The sequence below is a fragment of the Chiloscyllium plagiosum genome, unplaced genomic scaffold (assembly GCF_037043375.1).
Source record: "Chiloscyllium plagiosum isolate Xiang-an unplaced genomic scaffold, Cpla_swu_hap1 HiC_scaffold_7, whole genome shotgun sequence".
NCBI lineage: Eukaryota > Metazoa > Chordata > Chondrichthyes > Orectolobiformes > Hemiscylliidae > Chiloscyllium > Chiloscyllium plagiosum.
In genome coordinates, this window is record NW_028270145.1 from 57610716 (window position 1) to 57637606 (window position 26891).

At 39.8% G+C, this 26891-nt stretch overlaps 1 protein-coding gene across 12 annotated transcripts in view; it reads right to left on the reverse strand.

The window, feature by feature from the left end:
* The window catches only part of kalrna (kalirin RhoGEF kinase a), a 734910-nt gene that overhangs the window by 56250 nt on the left and 651769 nt on the right, over window positions 1–26891 (reverse strand). For 4 of the 12 annotated variants that reach the window (XM_043693730.2, XM_087989062.1, XM_043693731.2 and 1 more), the window contains 9 exons: window positions 24124–24193; window positions 21011–21097; window positions 14530–14622; window positions 13401–13451; window positions 13036–13113; window positions 11033–11218; window positions 9568–9739; window positions 8441–8685; window positions 1268–2188 (listed from right to left, as the gene is read on the reverse strand). In XM_043693730.2, coding sequence (XP_043549665.1) covers window positions 1937–2188; window positions 8441–8685; window positions 9568–9739; window positions 11033–11218; window positions 13036–13113; window positions 13401–13451; window positions 14530–14622; window positions 21011–21097; window positions 24124–24193 — 1234 coding nt within the window. In that variant the 3' untranslated portion in view covers window positions 1268–1936. Of the gene's footprint in view, window positions 1–560; window positions 697–1267; window positions 2300–8440; window positions 8686–9567; window positions 9740–11032; window positions 11219–13035; window positions 13114–13400; window positions 13452–14529; window positions 14623–21010; window positions 21098–24123; window positions 24194–26891 lie in introns of those variants that run through there. The other 8 variants (XM_043693728.2, XM_043693729.2, XM_043693725.2 and 5 more) reach the window with 4 other exon arrangements.

The window sequence follows — 26891 nt, forward strand, 5'->3', positions numbered from 1 at the left end:
TTGCAGCGAACGTATTATAGTACATTGTATTCTCTGAACTTCAGACTCACTCACAAAGAGAAGTGCATTTAGTGGCAACAAATCAGCAGCATGATTACTGTGAACATGGATGTGCTCGATTCTGATAAAGTTAGTTCCAAAGTTAAGTGTTAATAAGGGGCTGTTGAAGCAGACTGTTGTTTAAAGGTCAAGTGACAAGGCTTGCATTTACTTGGGAACCTTTTTTTAGTCATGTGACTCTGGTGTGGAATTTTATACATTTCCACCACTGTAGAAATGTTGCATTTTGCAATTGTTCAATAAATTTGTACCAGTGAATACTTAATGTTGTTAATCTCAACCGGGTGCTTCAAAACAAATCTGCAATTTAGAAAAAAAAACTCACGCATTGTTTTAGGTGAGATAAAGCTGTTGAAAAAGTTTGTGTACATTAACCATTTTGATTCCCCTGCAAAAATGTTGGTTGAAAGCAGGCTAAGCAATCAACCCTCCATGAGTACTACTTTTTGACTAGACCTTAATGGTATCAACACACAGCTCCTAAATGTTGACTTACTCACATCAGCAGAGGCTTTGTTGGTCAGAATATCCTTGGATTTACGATCATCATTTTCAAACCTCCCTTCATTTTTCACACTGCTCTCCTTTTCTCCACGTTTTCTCAAATGCAGTGATGTATGCCAAGAACATGACTTCCTGTTGTACCAAAAAATGCACCAAATAACTTGAATATCTTAGGCTTCTGATGGAAATGGGGCCAAAAACATTTCTCTTCATTCGTAAAACTCTGGCAGCCATCAGCAGAATATAACAAAACAAACGTGGTACGCTCCCACAAAAAAACAAGAAAACTTATTTCCACTGCCAAAAATCTAACAGATTTAGTGGAAAACGAGACCCAAAATGTCAGAAGTCTTCACTAGTTCTCTGCTGAATATCACATAATCTCACAAGATCTGAATTTGGCATTTGCATTTCCTTCAAATCTCAGTGATAATGCACATTTAACATCCCATGAGACTATGAGATATGCAGATTGAAAATTGCAGAATGTGTTGGCAAAAAGAGATGATTACTTCATCAAAATCAATGATTAAAACATGATACTAAATATTGGTCATGTGATAAAATCTGAAGCTAAAAGTAAGTGAGGTGTGCCAGTAAATCCAAAACATCATTAGCTCAGGGAATGCGTGCTGTAGGGAATATTAATTACAAGCCTGTACAAATGTTGCACCTCTAATCACTGCACTTTAGAATTTAGCAGAACAGTTTTCTTGCCATTTTACTTAATTAAAACATGCTCATATTCAAGATTAATTTACATATTTAAAATACATTTATTATTAGATACATTACAGGTACAACGAAGAGCATTCTGACTATATTGCACAACCTGACTTTATTTATGTGGGCATATTAAATAGTGCAAAATATTTTTTGTACAGGAATGTATTAGAAGGAGTCCTGGCGAAACAAAAAAAGTAAGGTTTTTTTACAATATACTGTCAATAAATTTGAAACAAAAAAAATTTCTTAAAAAATTACATGCTGTACAAATTGCCATAGACAACAAAAAAGTCTCTCCATCTGGAGGAGACAGGCCTCAGTTCAACATTAGGCCTGATGCCCAATGATTATAAAAGTCAAAACAAACATATTAGTAACACAACATAAATATAATTCCAGTCCAATCATTTTCACGTGAGTGTAGTGTTAAAAGTAAAACATGCCATGACTTCATAAATGTCACTTGTATTACGAACATTAACAGAAAAATGGAGCTGCCAGACATAGCTCCTTTAAGATGAAGATCCAGCATTCACTGGGTACTTCTGAAGTTTGTTCCAATAGCCTTGTGGATAAAATCAGGAGGGAAAACCAGCCATCTTTTTCTTTACATCCACACGCTGCTTCCAGGGCAGCCACTTGGCACTTACTTGATGCATCCTTCGTCAGTCTCTGTGGAGTAATCACTGGTATAACTCAGGATAAAGCCTGGAATCCACCCTTCAGCAGCAGGGGAGTGTTCATTTGCAGGTCGGTACACTAGGAACATGTTTTGCTGGTTAATGGCGAGGACCTGAACCACTTCTCCCTGAAATACGCAGATCTCATTCTCCTTCACTGCACCATAATCTTGAGTGACCAACATGGTAGAGGTCCCATTGCATCCAGCAGTATTGTTCTGTGCAAAGCAAACGGCATCCAATTAACATTCACTGTCTGCATTCACATTCCGAGAGCCTGTAGCGATTAGAGGAGGATCATGATTTTCTAATGTTGATCTTCAGGAAAGCTGGTTTAAAAATCAATTCATAAATTGAAAGGAATAAAATGTTTAAGTTTACTTTTCATCCTTACTTAATTGCTTCCTAGCTAGAATCAATTCTGGAGAAGGGTCACTGGACCTGAACTCTATTTTTCCCAGCAATTTCTGATTTTGTTTCTGATTTCCAGCATCTGCAGTTCTTTATTTTTTTGTGTGATATATCTCACTGACAATCAAATTATTCTCTGTCCAGCAACAACATTTCTGTAAACATTCATAAAATGCTGGCCACTGGAATTTATTTGATACCTTATATAGCATCAGTCACATAACAAGTGGAGTACATCAAATAAGAATCTTCAGATGTAAACAATTGGACTAATCCAGTGACTCCCCTCAGAGATGAGTTTATAAAATCACTATCACTTAAAAAAAAATTCTAGCTCTTTTTCAAATACCCAGTGAAGAATGAGTAAGAATTTTCTTGAAGCGATCCCATTGTTGTCTCCTTTTTAAAAGGAACATATTCCCAAAGCCTGCAAAAAGAATTGCATTCGGGTTTCCTGGGATTCCAGGTGCAAAACCAACGTAAACTGATGTACTTCTTGGCTGCACCTCTGAAGAAACAGAGTTAACATTTCAAGTCCAGTGTAAGTCTTCTTTAGAATTCACTAGTGTTGATGCCCCTCTGGATTCTTTCTCCCCTCCAACTCCTTCCCTTCCCCTTATACAACCTCTTCACATGTATTCCCCATACCATCTGATGTTTACTTCTGTGATGCTCAGCAAAGGACTTAATCCCATCCCTTTTTGCTCCTATCTCAATGAATTACACTCATAACCGTAACCTGACTTTGTTGTTGAACCTGGGTTGAGATTGTGTTGCTGGAAAAGCATAGCAGGTCAGTTGGTATTCAAGGAGCAGGAAAATCGACAATTCGGGCTGGAGTCCTTCATCAGGAATGAGGTCTCAAACCTGATGAAGGGCTTTTGCCCGAAACGTCGATTTTCCTACTCCTCGGATGCTGCCTGACCTGCTGTGCTTTTCCAGCATCACACGCTCAACTCTGATATCCAGCATCTGCAGACCTCACTGTCCCCTTTGTTATTGAACCTGCCAATAGGCTGGTGCTGCTGCCATCTGGTGTGCTAACCTCTACACTGCAGAAGCTGAGCACCAACTCTTGAGGCACTTCCTCATACCTTCCCTTAGATTATGGCCTTCTCACTGAACATCAAGTAAAAAAAAAGTTTTCCAAAGAAGGGCCACTGGACTCTGAATGTTAACTGTTTCTCTTCACCAATGCTCGTAAAGGCTTATCGCTGCCAGGAGTGTTTCCACCGTTAAACCTTTCATCCGTTTGGAGTGCAAGTCCATGAGCCTTCACAGTAAATGGTGAGATCAGCAGTACCTTTCAGAAACAAGGTAGGAAATCACAATGTAGATGTGCATAGAGTCATAGAGATGTACAGCATGGAAACAGACCCTTCAGTGTAACCCGTCCATGCCGACCAGATATCCTAACCCAATCTGTCAGCACCCGGCCCATATCCCTCCAAACCCTTTCTATTCATATACCTATCCAAATGCCTCTTAAATGTTGCAATTGTACCAGCCTCCACCCCATCCTCTGGCAGCTCATTCCATACACGTACCACCCTCTGCATGAAAAGGTTGCCCCTGAGGTCTCTTTTATATCTTTCCCCTCTCACCCTAAACCTATGCCCTCTAGTTCTGGACTCCCTGACCCCAGGGAAAAGACTTTGCCTATTTATCCTATCCATGACCTTCATAATTTTGTAAACCTCTATAAGGTCACCCCTCAGCTTCCGACACTCCAGGGAAAACAGCCCCAGCCTGTTCAGCCTCTCCCTGTAGCTCAGATCCTCCAACCCTGGCAACATCCTTGTAAATCTTTTCTGAACCCTTTCAAGTTTCACAACATCTTTCCGATAGGAAGGAGACCAGAATTGCATGCAATATTCCAACAGTGGCCTAACCAATGTCCTGTACAGCTGCAACATGACCTCCCAACTCCTGTACTCAATACTCTGACCAATAAAGGAAAGCATACCAAATGCCTTCTTCACTATCCTATCTACCTGCGACTCCACTTTCAAGGAGTTATGAACCTGCACTCCAAGGTCTCCCTAGGGCCTTACCATTCAGTAACACTCCCTAGGGCCTTACCATTAATGGTATAAGTCCTGCTAAGATTTGCTTTCCCAAAATGCAGCACCTCGGCATTTATGTGAATTAAACTCCATCTGACACTTCTCAGCCCATTGGCTCATCTGGTCCAGATCATGTTGTAATCTGAGGTAACCCTCTTCGCTGTCCGCTACACCTCCAATTTTGATGTCATCTGCAACTTACTAACTGTACCTGTTATGCTCGCATCCAAATCATTTATGTAAATGACAAAAATTAGAGGGCCCAGCACCGCTCTTTGTGGCACTCCAATGGTCACAGGCCTCTAGTCTGAAAAACAACCCTCCACCACCACCCTCTGTCTTCTACCTTTGAGCCAGTTCTGTATCCAAATAGCTAATTCTCCCTGTATTCCAAGAGATCTAACCTTGCTAATCAGTCTCCCATGGGGAACCTTGTCGAACACTTTACTGAAGTCCATATAGATCACATCTATCGCCCTGCCCTCATCAACCTTCTTTGTTACTTCTTCAAAAAACTCAATCAAGTTTGTGAGACATGATTTCCCACGCACAAAGCCATGTTGACTATCCCGAATCAGTCCTTGCCTTTCCAAATACATGTACATCCTGTCCCTCAGGATTCCCTCCAACAAGGTGCCCACCACCGAGGTCAGGCTCACCAGTCTATAGTTCCCTGGCTTGTCTTTACCGCCCTTCTTAAACAGTGGCACTACGTTTGCCACCTTCCAGTTATCCGGCACCTCACCTGTGACTATCGATGATACAAATATCTCAGCAATAGGCCCAGCAATCATTTCTCTAGCTTCCCACAGAGTTCTCAGGTACACCTGATCAGGTCCTGGGGATTTATCCACCTTTAACCATTTCAAGACATCCAACACTTCCTCCTCTGTAATCTGGACATTTTGCAAGATGTCACCATCTATTTCCCTACAGTCTATATCTTCCATATCCTTTTCCACAGTAAATACTGTTGCAAAATATCCATTTAGTATCTCCCCCATTTTCTGAGGCTCCACACAAATGCCACCTTGCTGATCTTTGAGGGGCCCTATTCTCTCCCTAGTTACCCTTTTGTCCTTAATATATTTGTAAAAACCCTTTGGATTCTCCTTAATTCTATTTGCCAAAGCTATCTCATCCTTTTGTTCTTTAGAAGCACCACACAGAATGTTACAATCATTTTCTCAGGTCCCTTAATTCTGAAGAAATAACATTCATAAATTCCTACCTTCTACCCACCTTTCCTGCAAATCCACCACAGTAACATAATAGCATAGGAGAAAGAAACTGATGACAAACTGGAAGATGAAGACAAGGCCTTCTAGCTGCTTTGACCTGTTTAACATTACTCTGCACCACTTTCTCCAACTTAATACCCTAATCACACTTGCTTCCTCTCTCCAGATCAAAAGACATCCACCCAGAGATGTTTAGATAGTGGTAGCAAGGTTGTGGCATCAAATAATTCACAGGGTACATTGGAACTGTTACATTCTCCTGGAGGCTGGGCAAAAAGTTCCCTCTTTGTCATGGAAGTGTTCAATTCATGAACTGCATTTGAGAAGAAAGAGTTTTGAGGAATATCTCACTTACATGCAAACCTTTAGACTGATTTCTGACAATGCATGACAGGTGTGGGTGTCTGTGCAGAAACATGATGTGTGGTTTTTAACTTCCTTTCAAGCATCTTTATTGACTCCACAATAAATAAAGCAGTTGAGAAGTGTCCAGGAACCAGTTGGTGACTATATCTGCACTGCAGCTCTGGAAGCAGTAGGATCAGAATGCAATGCAGCTTTGTGTCAATGATGGCAGGACATGATAGTTAGCATTAGATGAGCCACCACAATGGCCACAGAGCCAAAGGCACTGGCTGGAATCCCCTCGACAATCAGGTCTAAAAACATAGCTGGCACCCCTGAGGGGAATGTCCTTTTTAAAAAAAAAGTAAACAATGTGCACTTTGACATTTATCATCATGAAACAGAATGTGCACTGACATGACACTTCACTATTACTGGAGGTCAGTCACATAGGACAGTGCTTACTTTGGTGACAAGAAATCTGTATTCATGGTGATAATATTTGACATGATCAAGATGGGGAAAGAAGGCTACAAATAATGTGGTAGCAGTTCTAATGTTTTAATAGAATGCCCCATTGTTTGAAAGTGGAGAAGAAAGATTTAATGCAGTATGTGATATACAGAAGAAAGGACGTCAGTGATGACACATGCTATATCTTTTATAATCTAGCTGCTGACTCTCTTCACTTTATCCAGTGTTGCTTTCTGATTTCTTCAATGATAATGCAATAAAATGATATACCATACAGAATGTTGTATCTGTTCCTCTAATGCCCTGCTGTAAACAAAGGTACGCAAATCTTCCATTAGGTTAAAAGAGAGGCAGTGAAAAGGCAATCTCAGATCTTTGTATAGAAAAATATACAGTTAATAAAAGGTTGAAAAATATGAGCAAACTGCAGACATTACTTTTCCAGGCACTTCAGACTTATGCAAACGCCAATTTGGCCTTGCAGCATTGCACATTCCAGATTGATTATTCAAGTTATCCAAAGTATTCAGTGAAAACCAGTCTAACCAGGTGTAAAACAGGAAACTCTCAATTGCTGGGACACTGGCTGTCATTAATGAGTATATTCAAATAAACCAATGAGGACTCAAAAAAACAAATTTGTAGAAGGCATAGAAAAAATCAAGGCAACTTGGAGAATAATGTCAATGGCACACAAGAGGAAGATGTAACTTCCAACAAAACGTCCTTGCTCGTAAAAATATGCCTCCATTGCTATGCCATGAATGTGTTGACAATTCACCCCTTTTTAGCTTTGCTGGTGTTTAAAGACATTAATTCATTTTCTTTGTTCTATTAAAAATTGTTGTACATGAAGGAAGATACAGTGTCAGGGGTGGGGGGAGGGGAGGGGTTGCCTTCTTTGTGAGGTATGGGGCTTGGATTAATGCTGGAGGCATTGAAGGTGTAAGTATTCTTTATGGAGCACCCATTGAATAACCTAAATCAGATTACTTTAGCTGTAGAAGTACATTATTTAAAACAAATGGTCATCATGAAATCCAGTTAACAATGCAGTAAATCAAAAAACCTAATGTCTATTAACAGCTAAAGACTGGTGAAACATTAAGAAATCTCATTGGTAAAAGACTTTCATATATTTTGATCCCTCTCCTATATCTTTTGTTAACTCCATCAATAAAAAGAACTGTTTCCAAGCATGATGCCTCAATTTGCAATTTGCAAAGATTGGGCGGCATGGTGGCACAGTGGTTAGCACTGCTACCTCACAGCGCCAGAGACCTGGGTTCAATTCCCGCCTCAGGCGACTGACTGTGTGGAGTTTGCTCATTCTCCCCGTGTCTGCGTGGGTTTCCTCCGGGTGCTCGGGTTTCCTCCCACAGTCCAAAGATGTGCAGGGTCAGGTGAATTGGCCATACTAAATTGCCCGTAGTGTTAGGTAAGGGGTAAATGTAGGGCTATGGGTGGGTTTCGCTTCGGCGGGTCGGTGTGGACTTGTTGGGCCGAAGGGCCTGTTTCCACACTGTAATGTAATCTAATCTAATCTAAACTATGTGTACAGTTATGTGAATATGCAGTAGGTTTTGATATGTTGACTTAATTTGTGCATTATATTATTATTTGTGTAAATTCTGTTACATAGATAGCATTAACATTTTACTGATGACATTATACCATTCAGAGCCCAGTGAGAATAAATGGTTGTCACAAATGTTTCATCATTTATTGTAAATATTGTCCATGTCTTTACTTCAGATTATTAGTCTAATGGTTAGTTTGCTGATATGATTAAATAGACTGTAGTACTGGATAATCCTTAAAATGTCTTGAAAACTAAGAGTCCAAGCAACTTGAGCTATTGATAGATTAGTTTGTCTCCTCTGATTAGTCAAAAATTATTTAACAAAGTTGAAGGACTTTCTTGTGTAGGTACCTTGATTTGCTCGTAATTATCTCCATATTGCTGATCGTCATTGAAGTTTGTAGTGCCATTGGAGGTAGATAGCTTTAAAGCTGGTAGTGATGGATTGTGAGCCGATGACTTCGGTGGCTTTTCAGACCCCACCTGTGGAGTGGAGAGTGCTCTGATTTTGGGCTGGGGTATCCGGCTTGCTTGTGTTTTGACTAAGGATTGACTACCACTTTCTTTTTTCATGTATTCAATTGGTGATTGGAGTGCTGCAATAAAAGTCAACCATGTCATAGAGGGAACAAGATAAACTAAGTACAGATTACACATAATTGGCATTATCATAAAAAATAAACTATGGTGTGTACCTTGGATTCTTATTAACAGTGTTGTGTTTTCAGATGATGCTGCCAAGCTACAACTTGCGGATTAGAACTAGGAGGGGGACAAGGACAGATTTGCGAGAAACTTGTGGTAATTGTGGAGGAGTGGGACAAGTAACCATTATAAGTGATACTCTGAATATGAGTAGATGTTTAAGAATGCAACTAAGTAAGAGCAGTTCCACCCCATTGAACAACAGAAGAGAGGTGTTGGAAGAGGATTGTGTGGTCAGCTGTGTCAAAGGACAAAGAGGCAAGGCATCACACAGGATATCTTTTGCGATTTTGCTAAGAGCTGTTTGGTAGTGAGTTAGGGGCAGATATTTGATTGCAAGATCTCAGGCATGGAGCTCTAGAAAAGACAGACATGGATTTGGGAGGTGACTAAACACTCAAGGGCTTGAGAGAGAACAGTGACTGCACATGGAGTGGTAATTTGCAAGGGCAGAGTGTTGGCGTTTGTTTATTTAAGAGCAGGCTGAAGAAAGCAGATTTGTAGGAGAGAGGGACAATACCTGAAGGAGAGAATATTGGCTATAACTTGGGAACCAGGAAGAGAGGTTATGTGGTCAGCATTTTAGAGGGAACATGGTTGAGGATGCAGGAGATGAGTCCGATGGATAAAATGACCTTCAAGAGAATACCAAGGGTGTTAGAGAAAAAAATATGTAATGAATAAGGCACAGCTATTTGAATTTTAGTATGATTTCAAATCTAAAATGCACAGCATGTACAACGTGGAATACAGAAGAAATAAAATTGCTATACCATTTAAGAAATTACGCTGAGCGTCAAGAACTTGATTGATATCCTGAACCCAAGCCTGCCAGACCTCAATGCTTGGTGCCTGTAAGATGAACCGCTCAGAGGTTCCACGGGATATTAGAGCAAACTTGCACAGTTCATTTTCCACATTCTCCTCAATATTAAGGTAACTCATCTGAAACAGGTCAACAGAAAAAATGCAACAGTTGCTGAAAATCTGTATCAATTAATTTTTTTTCACAAGTCAAGCGATCTTAGCAAGATTCTTGTTTTGCTTTTTGAGCATTATGTGTGTGTTATCGCGCTCCACAAGGTACTCTCTTGTAGTCCTCTTCAAATTAAAATCCAAATGTTTTATTTTTGAGTTTTACACTGTGCTTGGTACTCATCATTTAACTCCTGAATATCCAAATATATGATAGCAACATTCAGAGGTCAAATCCAGAATATAATGACACTGTATAAGCTGGCATACCAAAATACATCATATGTTTCAACAGAATTGTCTTCATCTTTGTCAGGGGAACCAAATATATATTTAATTCAATCAAGACTCAAACTACACAAGAGCAGATAACTTACTTAGCATAGAATAGATTCAGTGAAAACACACCCTGTTCCATAATAACTGGATATGAGCTTGTCTCCCAGTTTATGTGTGAAATGGAAATGTGAGCAAGTCAAAAATGCTTGTTTCTCCCTGTTATTGTTGATTTTGCATGTCCAACAACTTTCCATGAGATTTCATGTGACAGAGGAGAGAGTATCATGAACGTATTAAGAATTTTCTGAGCTAGTCATCGAACTTATGCTGACTAACCATGGAAAATACAATTTAAGATGTAGTCACATCAATTCCACGTTAGAGGGATTCTTGCACTCCTCCACTCACAGCTTTTGTGGAAAAGACATTGAAATCCTGGGAAAAATCATTGAGATCCCATGCTTTTATCTGGAGAATCCTCAAGGAAATGCACTCCTTTTTACATTTGGGATCTCCTATATCCTGTCTCTAACAGCTGATCCTGGCCACAGTCACCAATTTCTCTGATTCTGCATTATCCCTGTGTCCTGAACTTTCTAGTACTGCCTGCATGTGACTACTTTCTGGTGTCATGATATGAATACTCTGCGTCTTCTGAAGAGGGTAGCCTATTCTTTATGCACAAAAAAATCCTGTGCCTTAGAAATACAATTTTCTGAAACTTGGTTCAAAGCTTGTTCATACTTAGTGCATTTCCACAGAAGTACTCAGAACCTACCAGTGCATTGAATTATACACAAAGCATAACTTACTACTGTTAGGAAAGGACAGATACCACTAAAGATTTTATAAAATGGTGGGATTTATTGAGTAAATTGAAAAATATATGCTCCTTTGATGACTGTCACTTTTGTTATGTTATTATTATGTTTCCACTCTGTGATCAGTCGATGCAACTTTTAATTAAGTCTTTAGGCTATTTACCTTAATGCTGTTCTTGAATTGATACCTTGGTGTTGAGGAACCCTTGTTCAGTAGTTCACTGAAGATTACAATCTGTTCAAACAGGAAGACCCTTCGTTCCTTACTTCGGGAGAGAACTCCGGAATCTTGTTCGGTTACATAGAATGTATCCTGCTGCAGCAATTTCCCTTGAGCTGTGATTTTGCCCTGGAAACAACAAATCATTTAGAATGCACCCAGTTCTTCCTGCCATCGTTTACCAGTACACATGCAAAATTGTAAGAACATTTATGCAGCCTGCTTCCAGAACGATATTCCCTTGTTTCCTCTTTGCGGTTCAATCTCCTATCTTCATTCCAAACTGTTTTTCCTGATAAGCAGCTGTCAGGTAATCTGTTTTTATGAAAGCAAAATACTATGGACCCTAACAAACCAAAATGAAAACAAAAAAAGCTAGAAAGACTCAGCACGTGAGGGAGCAGCATCTGTTGAGAAAAACAGAATTAACCTGATGACCTTTTATCAGGTTCTGCTTTTACACTTCTAATGCTGCAGACAGCTGATTAAAAGATGAGCACAGAAGAGAAGAATTGCTTGTGTCTAATAGAGAGCTGGTCTGAAATTGGGTACACACAGTGAATAGAACTGTAGACTCAAATCCCTTTGACCATGTACTGACGGACCTGAGCTCCATCCTCTTAATTTATTTTTTAATCTAGAATTCATTTACCAAGTTATATACAATCATCCTTTATTCTGATTTCAAAGTCCAACTTTAATGAATTATGAAATAATAGAGGACTAGAAGTAACTAATTCAGCCATGGCATCAACAATCAAAATTATGTAGAAATGGGATTTCAAAATTCATCCACCAGATGTTGGTTGAAATGAATATTATGTTCTTTCATCAGAAGTACAACTCTGTCTGAGAAACATGAAATTAATCATAAATTTAAAACAAAACTGTTAAGCTCAAAGGTTTTGTCAGAACATACATTATGGTAGTCCAGTCCCACTTAAGACTGCCAGCATTTTCAAAATAACATCATCCTATAAGTATTACATAGAGTGGTTTTAGGATATCAAAATGTGGATGGGAGATATTGCACGTTATGTAAATCACACCAAGATTCCATCTACCATCTGCATATTCTAGTCGATGGTAATATTCTCACAGCCGTCCTGAAAAAATTCAGAGTGTAATTCTGTCGCTTTGATTAATTTTTCAATGTGAAAAACCAGTTCATTTCAGAATCCTTTGGCAATGATAGTACAATGATAGACAAAAGACCTGGATGTAATTTTGAAATGCCTCATACATTTCAGCCATTGGCATTTGAAGCTGAACCACCCAATTGGTAGTCAGGAAAAAACACACATACTCCTCCTCGACCCCAGAAAACACCTCTAGCTTGCTGAAGGCCAACCCTCTTTGCCATCCTGAAGGTAATTTACTGCAAACGTCCCATGATAGGATGTTTTGAAATCTTCTCCTCCAAGCAGTGAGTTGCCTGTGAGCAATTCACCATTAATGTTGAAATAGATCTGACCCCTCCTTTTGGCTGGAAATTTGAACTAACGAGTTATAGTTTAAGAAGGCACTGTCAGCCATTTAGGACAGATACGAGGAGATATTCTTTCATCCATTCCTTCATTCCTTCTTTGAAGCTTTGAAATTCTGTAACCCAGAAGACAGTGAATATTAAAAGCTGAGATCAATACTGCCCTGGGCATTAAGGAAATCAAGAGATATAGAGATCAGGCAGGAAATTGGAGATATAAATGATCAGTCACGATTTTATTGAATGGTGAAGGATTTCTATTTCTGCTCTTATTTCTTATATTTTCAAAATGGCACAGGCTCTTAGCAGAGAATTTGGACAGGTCCTCCTATATCCTGCACCAAGCAAAACTTAAAACAGAAGCATCGTGCTGTTTAATCCATTAACCTTAAAAAAAAACTCCTGGTCAATTTACAAGATAATCAATGATGCAGGGAGAAGGAAAAAGCAAAAAACTTACATCAAAATCCTCAAGTCTTCCCAAATTCATCATATCATTGCAGCGTTTTGGTACAAGATACATCACATCAGCAGCTTTCTGTTATAAAACACAAAACAAATATAATGGGCTACTGATGGTCACAGCTTTTATTAATAGGAGTATTTGCTGATAATGGAGAGCAATAATTTTGGAATGAAACCAAAAGATTTACTCTTGTTTGTATTTCCGTATTTCTTTTTAAATAACTTGTAAAATAATAAAACTATGCTTTTGTTTGCCGATAGGTGATGAGCGTGAGGTCTTGTGGTATAATGTGTACTACCTCCTCAGAATGGAGAAACAAATCAAAACATATAAATATTTGTCAACCAAACAGATTTTACCTCAATCTCCGAACATTCAAGTCCAGCCTTTTCACTGTATTTCAGAAAGTCCTGCAACAAGACAATTTGCATCACTAAAACAGGCATTTGAATAGGTTACAACTGAACAATACAAACTGCACTGCATGAATTTCTTGATGAAGGGCTCCTGCTCTTTGGATGCTGCCTGGCCTGCTGGGCTTTTCCAGCACCACTCTAATCTTGAATTTAGATTAGGCAAATTTAAGAGATGAAGCTTATATTCAGGTAATGTTTTTGCCAATAGTATTCCTTATGGCTATCACTGGACACTTGTTTACCGCCAGCAGCACATCATCCCTTAAGTCTTTGAAGCTTGGTTCTCAAATTGGACTGAGCCTGGTGACTGGGGAGCTGCACTGGGGTGACCACCTGACACCAATAAATTGTCAGTCTTGAGACAAGGCAACCCAAGACCATCTTAGGACATTCCATTAGTCTGTTCCTGGACTATGAGGTTGGAAGCTGTAGGTGGGAGATCTCCTGAGGTGATGAGGTTCTGTATGGTCTGGGAGATGATGGTTTGGTGATGTGGGGTGGGGTCGTGGTCAAGGGGGTGGTAGGAGGAGGTGTCTTCGAGTTGGCGTGGGGCTTTAGCCGTGTAGAGGTCAGTGCGCCAAACTACCACTGCATCCCCTTTATCTGCTGGTTTGATGAGACCAGCTCCATGGCCTGATTGATAGTCAAGGCACTTTCCATCACTGGATTATACCCAGGATAGAAGTGGTACAAAATATGGTTAGATGTTGAGCTAGCCATCTTAAAAATTTACTATACAAATCACTATGCTGTTACTAGTACTTCAAATCATGTATTTTAAACATGCACTTTACTTATAAAAAAATATTAAAAGCAAAGGTGTTGGGTGCTGAAACAGAACGATAAAATCTATTTGTTACTTTATTTGTTCTTGCCTAAGAGTTCTGAGTTTGAGTTTGATTTATTGTTGTCACATAAAGTGAGATACAGTGAAGAATGTCTTTTTGCATGCTAGACGGTCAGAGCCTACTATATAAAGTGCACCAGGGTAGCAGAACAGAGTGCAAAATACAGTGTTACAACTGTAGAGAAGGTGCAGATACAGAGACAGAGAGATGAACAAAGTCCTCACCTTGATAAGTAGCTGGTACTTTGTTATCCTCTGAATAGGCTTTATAAGAAAGTCACTCAGGCTAAGCCTCTGACCCAATTCCTGTTTTATCTCCTGTGAAATAAGGCAGAAATATGACATGTATTGCTTCTGCAATATCTTTTACAATATATTTAATCACTATCACTTCTGTCTACTTCCAATAAATTTTTTATGAATGTAAAATGTTTAGTAAATAAATACGCTGTTTAGTGACATGAAGTAGACACGGCAATTTTTCCACTTGCAATGGCAAAATTTGAAAGTTGTGACAGATTTAATTAACAAACCAAAGCAGCTATGAATTGAGGAGAGACTTGCAATGTATATTCAACTGGGAAAAACCTCTCTCAAGAACATATAAAGGACCACAGACATTTTAAAAACTAGAAGGCGTGCTTTGAACCCCAAACAAACATAATTTATGAATGATACATGTTCAATATTAGCGAGCGAGGTGCAAAAGAGTTCAATGATCAATTTGTGACTGTATTAATATAGCTCACAGACTCTTGGGAATTTGTGCCACTAAAAGGTTTACCTATTTTCAAACAAGGTTGCCTTATGCTTAAGAGATCCTGCAGGGAGAGCAGGTCTAATAAGGGGGAAGGAACTCATTCTCAGGCAAGTGATCAGATGTGCAGAATGTAAATCAGCATCCAGAGCGCATTCATAGCAGGACAAATCAGGCCTTGTATTATGCTGATGTGTATTTCAGATTTGAAGGACATCAATGTTACTAAGGGCTCGAAGCAAACACCAAGGAGAAATTAAAGGCATGTCCAGCATGTAAAAAAGAAATTTTCTCACTAAAAGAAGTGGAATCAAATTGCACACAAGGGCTTGGCTAAAGAGAAGTATACCAAGCAGGTACATGTGGTCACTGGAGATAAGAGCAAAAGATTTTGACAACATATACACCATACAACAGGTTGGTTCAGTCAAGTTAATTGGTGATAAATGATTTGTAATTGTTGGAACATTGACTGCAGAAAGAGAACATCAAGCCAATGTAAAGTGTCGGATGGACATTGGGACGTCATGCAACATTGTGTCCTTCACACACCCTGTGTGAAGCGGCGTCCAATATGATCATTCAGAAATGAAGCCTTCAAAGATAAGGCTGAGGTCATATAATCGGTGTAACATTCTTGCCCTTTCAGTCACAAATCAGTGGCACCGTATTTGTGCCAAAAGGACGGATTACTCTGAGAGCCCACTGCAATGAGAAGAACGAAGATCTGGAGTTCCAGGTTATAGTCAGCAAGCAAAAGCCACCATCTCAGCCAGGGACTGGTAATGCTTATCATGCCAAAAGAGATTTGTAATAGGTGTCCCAGCACACTAAAATAGTCACCATGTAAAATGCTTTTACATTTAATCCTGGAAGAGTACAACAATGTGTTTCAGGGTCAGAATGTCTGTCCAGAGAATATAGTTGTAAAGAAAATGAAACTGTAAAACCAAATCAGCATCTGCAAGAGGAGTTACACATGTTCTCTAAGTCAGCTTATAAAAAATAGAAAAGGTGGAAACGAAGGGAGAAATCAAGAATGTCCCAACTCCTACAGAATGATTTAGCAGCAGGGGAGGGAGCAGTGAAACAATCTGGAAAGATAAGAAAATCAGTGGTTCAGTGGTTAGCATAGCTGCCTCACAGCGCCAAGTACTTGGGTACAATTCCACTCTCGGGTGAAGGTCTGTGTGGAGTTTGCATTTCTCCCTGTGGGTTTCCTCCGGGTGCTGCAGTTTCCTCCCATAGTCCAAACATGTGCAGGTTAGGTGGATTGGCATGGAAAACGCATGGTTACAGGGATGGAGTCAAGGTGTATGTTTGGCTGGGATGCTCTTTGGAGAATTGGTAAGGATTTGTTGGGCCGAGTGGCCTGTATCCACATTATAGGGATTCTAAACATTCCAAACATTTATATTTTATTTTCTTTACCAAATTTGGTTTGGAGCTGTGACTGAGAACTGTGAGCTGAAGATCACCTTTCAATTGAGAGCAGCAGCTTGTGTTAAAAACAAAAAAAACAATTTGTTGTTTGTGAAGCCAGGCCTGGACATTAATAACAAGTTGGTTTTTAATCAAAGGGATGCTACAGACTCTTCAATACCAGGGGGAAACAATATGTTTAACCAGATAGCAGATGTTTAGCCATTAACAAGATCAGTAGTTGGGAATTGGTGCTAGCAAGTCTGGAAGGGAAGATGATGATCAAACAGAGATATGGGTCCAAGTTATGAACTGCCTTCTGACTGCATTTCTGTGAGAAGCAACTTAATTGTTGACGTTATAGCATGGAAATTCAAAAGCTCACTGCCTAACCTCCTAGCTTTGGAAGGTTAAGCTATTACTTATCAGCTACTGGAATTTCAGAGAATAGAAACTACGTTGTAAGTGTCACTGATTTCCTTACAATGAGCTGAAAAGGTGGACTTGATCAGCATCTTCAGAAAATCACAAAGAAACAACCACATTTGCCTGTCAAACAACGCACTGTGAAAACTGCTTAAGTATTTTGGACAGCTTTGTTGCTTTATTTTATTTATTTAACTGTGTTTGTCTGCCTGTCTTTTATGTAAATGGGCTGAAAACAAAGGTTATTGGGCTTAAATCACAGACATGAGTTGAAACTTTATTGCTGGAACAGCACAGCAGGTCAGGCAGCATCCAGGGAACAGGAGATTCGACGTTTCGGGCACAGGCCCTTCTTCAGGAATGAGCAGAGAGTGGAATATAAGAATGGAATGAGTAGAGAGTATAAGAATGGAACACTCTCTGCTCATTCCTGAAGAAGGGCCTGTGCCCGAAATGTCGAATCTCCTGTTCCCTGGATGCTGCCTGACCTGCTGTGCTGTTCCAGCAATAAAGTTTCAACTTTGATCTCCAGCATCTGCAGACCTCACTTTCTCCTTAAATCACAGACATCACTTAGATTACTTTGTTGCTTAATTTTGCTCTACTGAAGTTCATGCAATGTTAATAAATTGTTCAGTCTTTTGTTTCAGCTATAAACCCAGTATCTGGAATTGATTATTCACAGGATCAGGTTAAAAATCACACAACACCAGGTTATAGTCCAACAGGTTTATTTCGAAGTGCTAGCTTTTGGAACGCTGCTCCTTTATCAAGTGGTTGTGGAGTATAAGAATGTAAGACACAGACTTTATAGCAAAAGTTTACAGTGTGACGTAATTGAAATTATATATTGAAAAAGATCCGGATTGTTTGTTAAGTCTCTCATCTTTTAGAAGATAGTTTCAGGTCTTTCATATGTAAATCCCAGAACCTTTTTTAAAAGTTACATTCTCAAGTGAACTTTAACAATAGGTGCCATATTAGCCCAGATATTAACCCACTGAGGTGCCCTGTGTGAGGCTGTCTGTGCCCCAATGTTCAGACTGATTATATTTCTAAAAAAGGGATTTACAGAATCTTACATGAATTCATGCAGTTTTTGAGCAAAGTAAAATATAATTCTGTAAGTACAAATTCACCCCACAAATGTATATGTTTGTGTGTGCATGTGGCTGTGTATATGTATGTGAGTGTGAATGTAAAGGGGTATAAGTCTGTGAGAGGGCGTGTGTGGGTGTGTATGTGTGAGTATATGAGAGAGAGCTTGTGCATGAAAGATGGTCTGCATGTATGTGTGAGAAAGAGAGTCAGAGAGTGAGAGAGAGAGTGAGAGAGAGGGAGAGTGTGTGTAGTGCAATGGTATCACCTGTAGTGTGACATAAATCCAAGGTCCTCATTGAGGCCATTCCCATGGGTACCGAACCTGGCTATCAGCCTCTGCTCAGCTACTTGCATTGTTGCTTATACCAAAGTCCGCCTTGGAGAATGGTCACCCGAAGGTCCAAGGTCGCATGTCCTGGACTGTTGAAGTGTTCTCCAACTGGGAGGCAACACTCCTATCTGTTGATTACTGTCCGGTGTCCATTTATCCATTGCCGTTGCCTCTGCTTGGTCTCACCAATGTACCATGCCTCAGGACATCCTTGCCTGCAGCGCATTAGTTAGACACCATTGGCTGAGTCACATGAGTACCTGCCGCAAACCTGGTGGGTGGTGTCCCCATGTGTAATGGTGGTATCCATGTCAATACTCTGACACACCCTGCAGCATCTGCCATGACAGGGCTGTATGGTGCTGTCCTGGGCAGTTTGCTGTGAACAATGATCTGTTTGAGGTTTGGTGGTTGTTTAAAGACGAGAAGTGGAGGTGTTGGGAAGATCTTGGTGACGTGCTCATCCTCACTGATAATGTGTTGCAGGCTGCGAAGAACATGGCGTAGTTTTTCAGCTCCTGGGAAGTAATGGATAACGAAGGGTACCCTGTCATGTCTGTCTCCTGAGGAGGGCATTATGGTTTCTTGCTGTGACACGTTGGAACTAGCGGTCAATGAGTTGAGCATCACAGCCCATTCTTATGAGGGCATCCTCGAGTACTTCCAGGTGTCCTTCACGTTCCTCCTCTACTGAACAGATCGTGTGGATGTGGAGGGCTTTCCAGTAGGGGATGGTTTTTTTAATATGTTTGGATGGAAGCTGGAGAAGTGTAGCATTGTGAGGCAATCCGTGGGTTTGCGGTAGAGTGACGTGCTGAGGTGCCCATCCTTGATGGAGATGCATGTGTCCAAGAATAAGACAAATACTAAAGAGTAGCCCATGGTGAGTTTGATGGTGGGATGAAACTTGCTGGTATTACTGTCTAGTTGTTTCAGTGACTCCTTGCCATGGGTCCAGAGAAAGAAAATGCCGTCAATATACCTGGTGTATAGTGTTGGTTGGAGATCCTGCATAGATAAGAGGTCTTATTCGAAACTGTGCTTGAAAATGTTAGCATATTAGGGTGCAAATGACTGTTCTGTGTGTCTGGATGAAGAACTGGTTGTCAAAGGCTGTGGTCGAGGATAAAGCGGATGAGTTGTAGGATGGTGCTTGGAGATTGGCAGTTATAGGTGTTGAGTACTGAGGCTATTGCTGCAATGCTGTCATTATGGGGGACGCTGGTGAATTGTCCATTGTGACGAGGAATGTTCCCGGTTCGACTGGTCCTTGGGTGCTGAGTTTCTATAAGAAATCTGTAGTGTTGCGTCAAAAGCTGGTGTTGTGTGATTTTTAACTTTGTACACCCCAGTCCAACACCGGCATCTCCAAATCAACACAGAATATAGGGATTGGTTATTCAAAATATCTGTTTAGAAACCACAAGGGTCAATTTTAAGGGTCTTTGAGAAGTATAATTTTACCGTGTTTTGGATACAGAGTTAGGAAGGTAAATTTGATTTGGATGTCTGTCTTCATGTTGTAACAGTATGCATCAAATGTATCTCAATTATGCTTTGAAGAGATGTTACTACCCATGCCAACCATTGAAGGAATTTTGCCAGGACTAGTAAAGGTAAACTATCTTCACCACCCTAGACATGAAGAATGGTTACTACAAGTGGAAGCTGGGTGAAGGCAGCAGCTTTCTAAATTGGTTCTGGATACTGTCTGGGAGATACAGGTAAGAGTGCATGTCATTTGGCATTTCCACTGCTCCAGAAGAGTATCAACACAAACACCATGAAGTAGTCATGCTCTTCCTTGAGTGGAAGCAACAGAGGATGATCTGCTGTCTACGGATATGGACACACATTGGAAAAAGCCATTGCTGACCATGCTCACAATCTAGTTGCACTGCTAAGTTCACCAGGTGAACCTGAGGCTGAATAAGATGTCTGATGTCACGGACATGGTACTGACAGCAAAAGGACTTTACCTGGATCGCAAAAAGGTCAGAACTGTAGCACTGATGCAGCAATCAACAAATCTAAAAGTACCTGTGAATATTTGGCAAATCTCTTGCCCAAGTTGCTATTGAAGATGAACAGAGAGGCTAAGGTGGCATATTGTACAAAGGAAATTAAGTCATTATCCCGAAAGAGTTGAGAGATGAGATGATAAAGTGCATCCACACAACATAAAGGAATTACATCAAATCAGAGGAGGGCAGAAGTGCTGTATTGTCCATATCTGAGTAATATAATCAAGGACCTCATCAGCCAGTGCAGTGTGTGGAATGAATACAGATAAGCAAGCTAGAGAGTCACTGATGGTACATGACATCCAAAAGAGACCCTGGATAAAGTTGGAGTAGTTATCTTCACCCTTACAGGAGCTGATTATCTTATCACCACAGACCACAGTTTATTCTGACCACAGTTAGGTAGGGCAGCTGACTTCAATGATTACTAGTGCGATTGTAGGAAGCACACTTCAGATGTTACTGCATTCCAGACATTGTGATGAATGATAATGGCCCTCAGTTCATGAGTGATGAATTGAGCAACCTTTGTAAATTATTGGAAGATTCAATACCATGTTGATACCACATCTGTTTGAAAAACTGTTTCCCAATGCCTGCCCCTAAGTCTAAAGCACAGAGAATAAAAATGCACCAAAAACTCACCTCAAAGAAGGCATCATATTCTGCCACAATATACTCAGATTTTGGCTTGTTTTGGCAGTACACCACATACATGCCTAAACGTCTCTCCTGTAAGTACATAATTTGCAATGATGTTAACAAAATTCTTCTCACAACATTCTGACAATCTAGGTCTTCACTTTAGTAAACATAAGCAACTGTTAGAGATATATATTAACACTCATTTATGTTTCTTCTATTCATAATGATCAGATATTACAACTGAAATAAAGAATTGATATAATTCCACTGCAAATGTTGCAATTTAATTTTGTATTGTCACTTATGTTTCCTTGAATATTTTGTCTGATAATATACCGTTATCAGTACCACATCACTTTGTGCTCTCAGTCTTCGTTGTTTCTGACAGGAAATAATTCATTTCTTTATTCAGTGTTTGATTGAAATGGTCAACTGACTGAAATGGCCAATAATTCAGTAACTCTGGACTGGATGATGTATAACCTGAAATGAGCCAATACAGGCATCACATACAAAAGTCATTATGAGAAATTGTGATAGTTAAAGATAGACAGGAAAGGCCTCTCACTGCTTCTGAGCCAAAATTCCATTATTTGGGATCCCTGGCAGGTTTCGCTTATAGCCTGTTCTCAACCTGAGCTGAAGACATGCTATCAATGCTGATCTAAGTGATGTACTTTTCTAAAGATTCAAGCTAAAATGATCCTTCCTGTTATTCCCAAATAACCTTGAAGATCACTTGAGGAAGGACTTTCCTGATACTTTTTACAGTATGAAATGAAAAATATACATTCAGACCGGCCTCCGAATAACACGGTGAACAAACTTTAAGTATGCAAAGGTACCTACCTGCCACTAACCAATTAAGAACATTGGCATCATTAATTCATTTATTCTCACATATTTCATTGCTGACTGAGGGACCTTGTTCGACATCGGTCATTGCAATTATTTACTGAATATCAGTAATTACAGTTCAAAAGTAATTCATGGGCTATGAAATGTTTTGGGGGCATTCTGAGCATGAGAACACTGCTATATAAAAGCAGGTTCTTTATTTCCATCAGCATAATTCCCTAAGCATCAAATAAAGTATATTGTTAGTCTATCTCTGGACTCAAACATTACGATGGGTCTGAAATGGAGATAGAGGTAGTGCTCCCTGCTTGGGGAGACAATCATATAGGACTGAGAGAAAGAAATATTTCTTCACGCAGAGAACTGTGAATCTTTGAAAATCTCTACCCAAGAGCATTGTGGATATTTTAGTGTTGAATACCTTCTGGATTAAGATCGATTAATTTTTGACCACTCAGGGAATCAAGGAATATAGGCAATGGGCAAGGGGAGTGGAATTGATGTAGAAGATGAGCTGCAATCACACTGAATAATGAAGATGATTGAAAGTGTCCAATGGCCCAGTTCTGTCCATAATTTGTAAGTATAGAAAGAGACCTAATGCACAACTTTAGCTAAAGTAGGAAAAGGGATAATAAGAATAATGAATTATCACCGACACATCTCTGAAGAGATTCCAGACATCACTGGGAATAAAATGTCTGACTTCCAAATGTTCTGCTAAATACAGAAATCTGGCTATATTTATATGCTCACCTCCCTACTAATGATACACTGATAATCATCTTGTGAATTCAACTTAACAACTCATGGAAAACTGCATTTATATACTACCTGGCTGTCATATATGACCCTAAAAAACTTCTGACCACATAGCAACACCATCATGTAGAGACAGCCTTATGCCACATCTATAACATTGCCAGAGTCTGCCCTTCCTTCACCTCAACTACAACGGAATCTATCATTCATAGAAACTGTTACCTCTAGACTTGACTATTTCAACATACACGTGGCTAGCTTCCCACATTATACCCACCATAAATTTGGCATCATCTGAAACTCTGCTGCCTGTATCTAGACTCAGATTGTGTCATATTCACCCATCATCGCTTGTTTTTAAATCCATTCCTAGTCTTTTCCTTCCCATTTGTTTTTGTAATTTCCCTTATTTTTAAAAAGAAGAATGTATTATATACAGTGCTTCACACAACCTCAGGACATTCGAGTCACTTCACAGCGAATTAAATAATTTTGATGTGTAGTCACTGCAGGAAATGTGGCAGCCAATTTACACTACAACCAAGTACCACAAAGAACAATGTGACAATACAACATCTGATGATATCTGAGCTGCCAATTCTAGCCTCCTACACATTCCAGATTTTAATCTATCCACTAACGGCAGTTGTACCTTCAGTTGCTAATATCCCAGAATTCCATTCCCAAACCTCTCCAGTTCTGACCCTCTCTTATTCCTTTAAGAAATACTTTAAAACATATTCCCATGGCCAGGCACTGGCCGAGTATGCCCTTCTGTTGCTCATTGTCAAATTTTGTTCAATAATACGAAGCATCTAAGGATGCTTTACAATGTTAAAGGTACTCTATAATAGCATCCTTTTCTAATTGCAGAAAGGCAAATCCCAGAGGCATAATCTAAGACAAATAGCTCCAGGTCAAAAAAAAAAGGACATATATAGGAAAGGGGTAATGGGCAGCACGTTGTTCATCTTTTTTTTAATTAAAACTTTGGACTCAAACTCAGTAGCTGAAAATGTGTTGCTGGAAAAGCGCAGCAGGTCAGGCAGCAACCAAGGAACAGGAGAATCGACGTTTTGGGCATAAGCCCTTCTTCAGGAATGGCTTATGCCCGAAACTCAAACTCAGTAGTCATATAATAACCATGGACATTGAACATAGCTATGATATAATGCTATATCTCAAATGAAATTCTGCTAATGTTATTATTATGTTTCAATTAAGCTATTAGTATGCTCATCATGATTTAGAAATTCTACAATTTTGTGAAATAGAATATCAACTTTTCAAAATTTACTTATGACTGTCATATAGTAAATTCCCTATATAATTATTCTTCTTTATCATTTGCAACATTTATGGTAAATAACATTTTTTCAGGTGACCAGGGAGGTGTACAAAGTTTTTGTTACAGAATATATTCCAATTTGGAACTAAAATGGGTCAAGTTTCTATTTTTACCAAAGCCCTGAAAGGACATTGTAAAAACCTACATGCTTGATGAAGAGCTCTGCCAAACGCTCTGGTTCCTGAAGGGATTTTTCCAGTTCTCCCAGGAAATAGCTGAAAAGAAATATGAACAGTAATTATTCTAAAACTCTGTCTCAGTGGGTCCATAGTTCCTTTAAGCTTGATGAATATTTCAGCATGAAATCACGAGTGAACCATTTAGGAAAGTTGACTCAAACTTCCAAATGGAAAGAAACAAAATAAACATAAATTAGTTGGGATTAAGACCAAAACTTTGAATAGGTAAGTAACCGCCTGAAGAGAGAAACCAAGGATCTTTGCAAGAGTGTTACTGTTAGAGCGGCTGTGAGGAGAGGTGTGGTAATCATTGAATAGAATGCCCCAATGCTGAGTTTTGCAATTGCTACTGAGTCAAATTTGTATCAGTGACTTAAATTCTGAAATTTAATGCCAATTCACAACATGAAAATAAAAACATCCACACAATGAGTTATGCTTTTGATTATATTGCCTGTAGGTGATGGGAGGAGATTAATGAATTGGATTAATGTTAGAAAGGGGAAATTTACTAAGGCTATGGGGGAAAGCTAAAAGGGATAATCTTTCTAAAACCAAACACAACAAAATGGACTTCTGTGCAGCACTATTCTAACATTTGAATCTGTAGCAAAAATGGAGGCAAAGCCCTCTAACTATGGAATGAATTGCACACATTGTGTGAATTAACAGAAGAATGCCAGATCAAAATTTAAACCAGAGAGGTGTAAAATACTTTGCCTATGAAGGAAAAATGGTGATATGCCAATTTTATGCATGGCATTGAAATCGCTGACAAATAGTCAAATTCGTCAAAATAAGACCTAAATGTCTCAGTAGGTGCAATTCTCAAAATGTCAGACCAAGGCAAAGCAGGAACCAACAAAGTCAACAAAAATGAACTTCAAAGTCAAAGCAGCAAAATACAAGATGAAGGAACTAATAACCCAAATGTACAAGCCTCTAATCAGGCCACACTTTGGATGTTGTGCTTGGTTCTGTTTGTGAGGAACAGAAACTGACATTCAAGCACTGGAGTCTATGATGAAAAGCACTTCACAGTTGATCCCTCAGGAGGCATTTTAAAATGACAACATTAAGAGAAGTGAGAATGTGGTACTAGAAAAGCACAGCAGGTCAGGCAGCATCCAAGAGCAGGAGAATTGACCTTTTGGGCAATAGCCCTTTATCAGGAATGAGATTTGTAAACCGAGGGGGTAGACACTCCGCCAAGGTCATGCAATTCCTGGGCCTCTTCCATCGCCAAACCCTAACTACCTGATACCAGGAGGAAGAATGCCTCATCTTCCACCTTGGGACCCTCCGACCACTTGGCATCAATGTGGATCTCACCAGTTTCCTCATTTTTGCTCCCCCCACCTTATCCCAGTTCTAACCTTCCAACTCAGCACCGTCCTCATGACCTGTCCTACCTGTCCATCTTCCTTCCCATCTATTTGCTCTATTCTCCTCTCCAACATATCATCATTACCCCCACCTCCATCTACTTATCGCACTCTCAGCACCACCCCCGCCCATTTACCTCTCAGCCCCCTGGCCCACAAACCTCATTCCTGATGAAGGGCATATTTCAGAAACGTCGATTCTCCTGATCCTCGAATGCTGTGCTTTTCCAGCATCAAACTCTTGACTCTGATCTCCAGCATCTGCAGTCCTCACTCCCGCCTAACATTTTGAGAGTTGGAGTGAAGCCTGGTATTGTACAAGAAACGAAAAATGTGTTGCTGGAAAAGCGCAGCAGGTCAGGCAGCATCAAAGGAGCAGGAGAATCGACATTTCGGGCATAAGCCCTTCTTCAGGAGTACAAGAAAGTCAGAAGTCCATATTTTCGCACATGCTTTGATGTTTCAACTTCATTATATGCATCATTCACCAGCTGTAGGTTTCTTGCCCAGAGATCAGCCTGATTGAAGGCTTGGGTTCTAGTCAACAGGGAACATGATTGGAGAGTTCAGAGGTAACATTAGGCTACTTCCCCAACTCCAGGGTCTGACCCTGAAGGGGGACTGATCTTGGACCCTGGGACAAGATTGGGACGATGGGTGCTTGGGAGGAAACACTTCTGCTGTTCCAGATTCCTAAGGAACATTGTGGAGACCTTCTTCCTGAGACAGTACTTGCCCCAATGCAGCTGTCAAGATGTTTCAGATCTGGAGAAACTAGCATGTCAATGCCTTCCAGCCTCTTTAGCACATTTGCAATGCCAATACACATCTTTGAAGCAGGATACTTACCTGTCCCTTGCTCTGCCTGAGTTAAAGTCAGCAGGTTGAAGTCAGCTTTCCATCACATTTTCAGTTAAACCTGCCTTTCACATGCATTACCATCCATTCATCCAAACAAAAAGTCTAATCCCTCACCCCTGTCTATCCTCTGTCCAACATGTGGGTGATGATAAAAGACAGAAAAGACTTGGCTCTTTAAAGCCTGGAAGGTTGTCAGAGAGATATTCCTTTAAATATAAGCGACATAATAAATGGAGTGAAAAATAATTATCTATAACGTTACTTTAAATCAAACTGGAGGAGATAGGACAAGAGGAAAACAGGAAGCTACCTCCAAATATCAGGAGGTTTCTTCTTCCTGCAGATAAACAACACAGAACAGATTCTATGGTCTCAGTAGTGAATGTGTTATATTCCGGATACGAACACACAAAACATTTAAACTAAAGACTGGAAGATAGAACCTTATATTCCTGGATATTACATGTTCATGTGAAATAAAGAGGAAG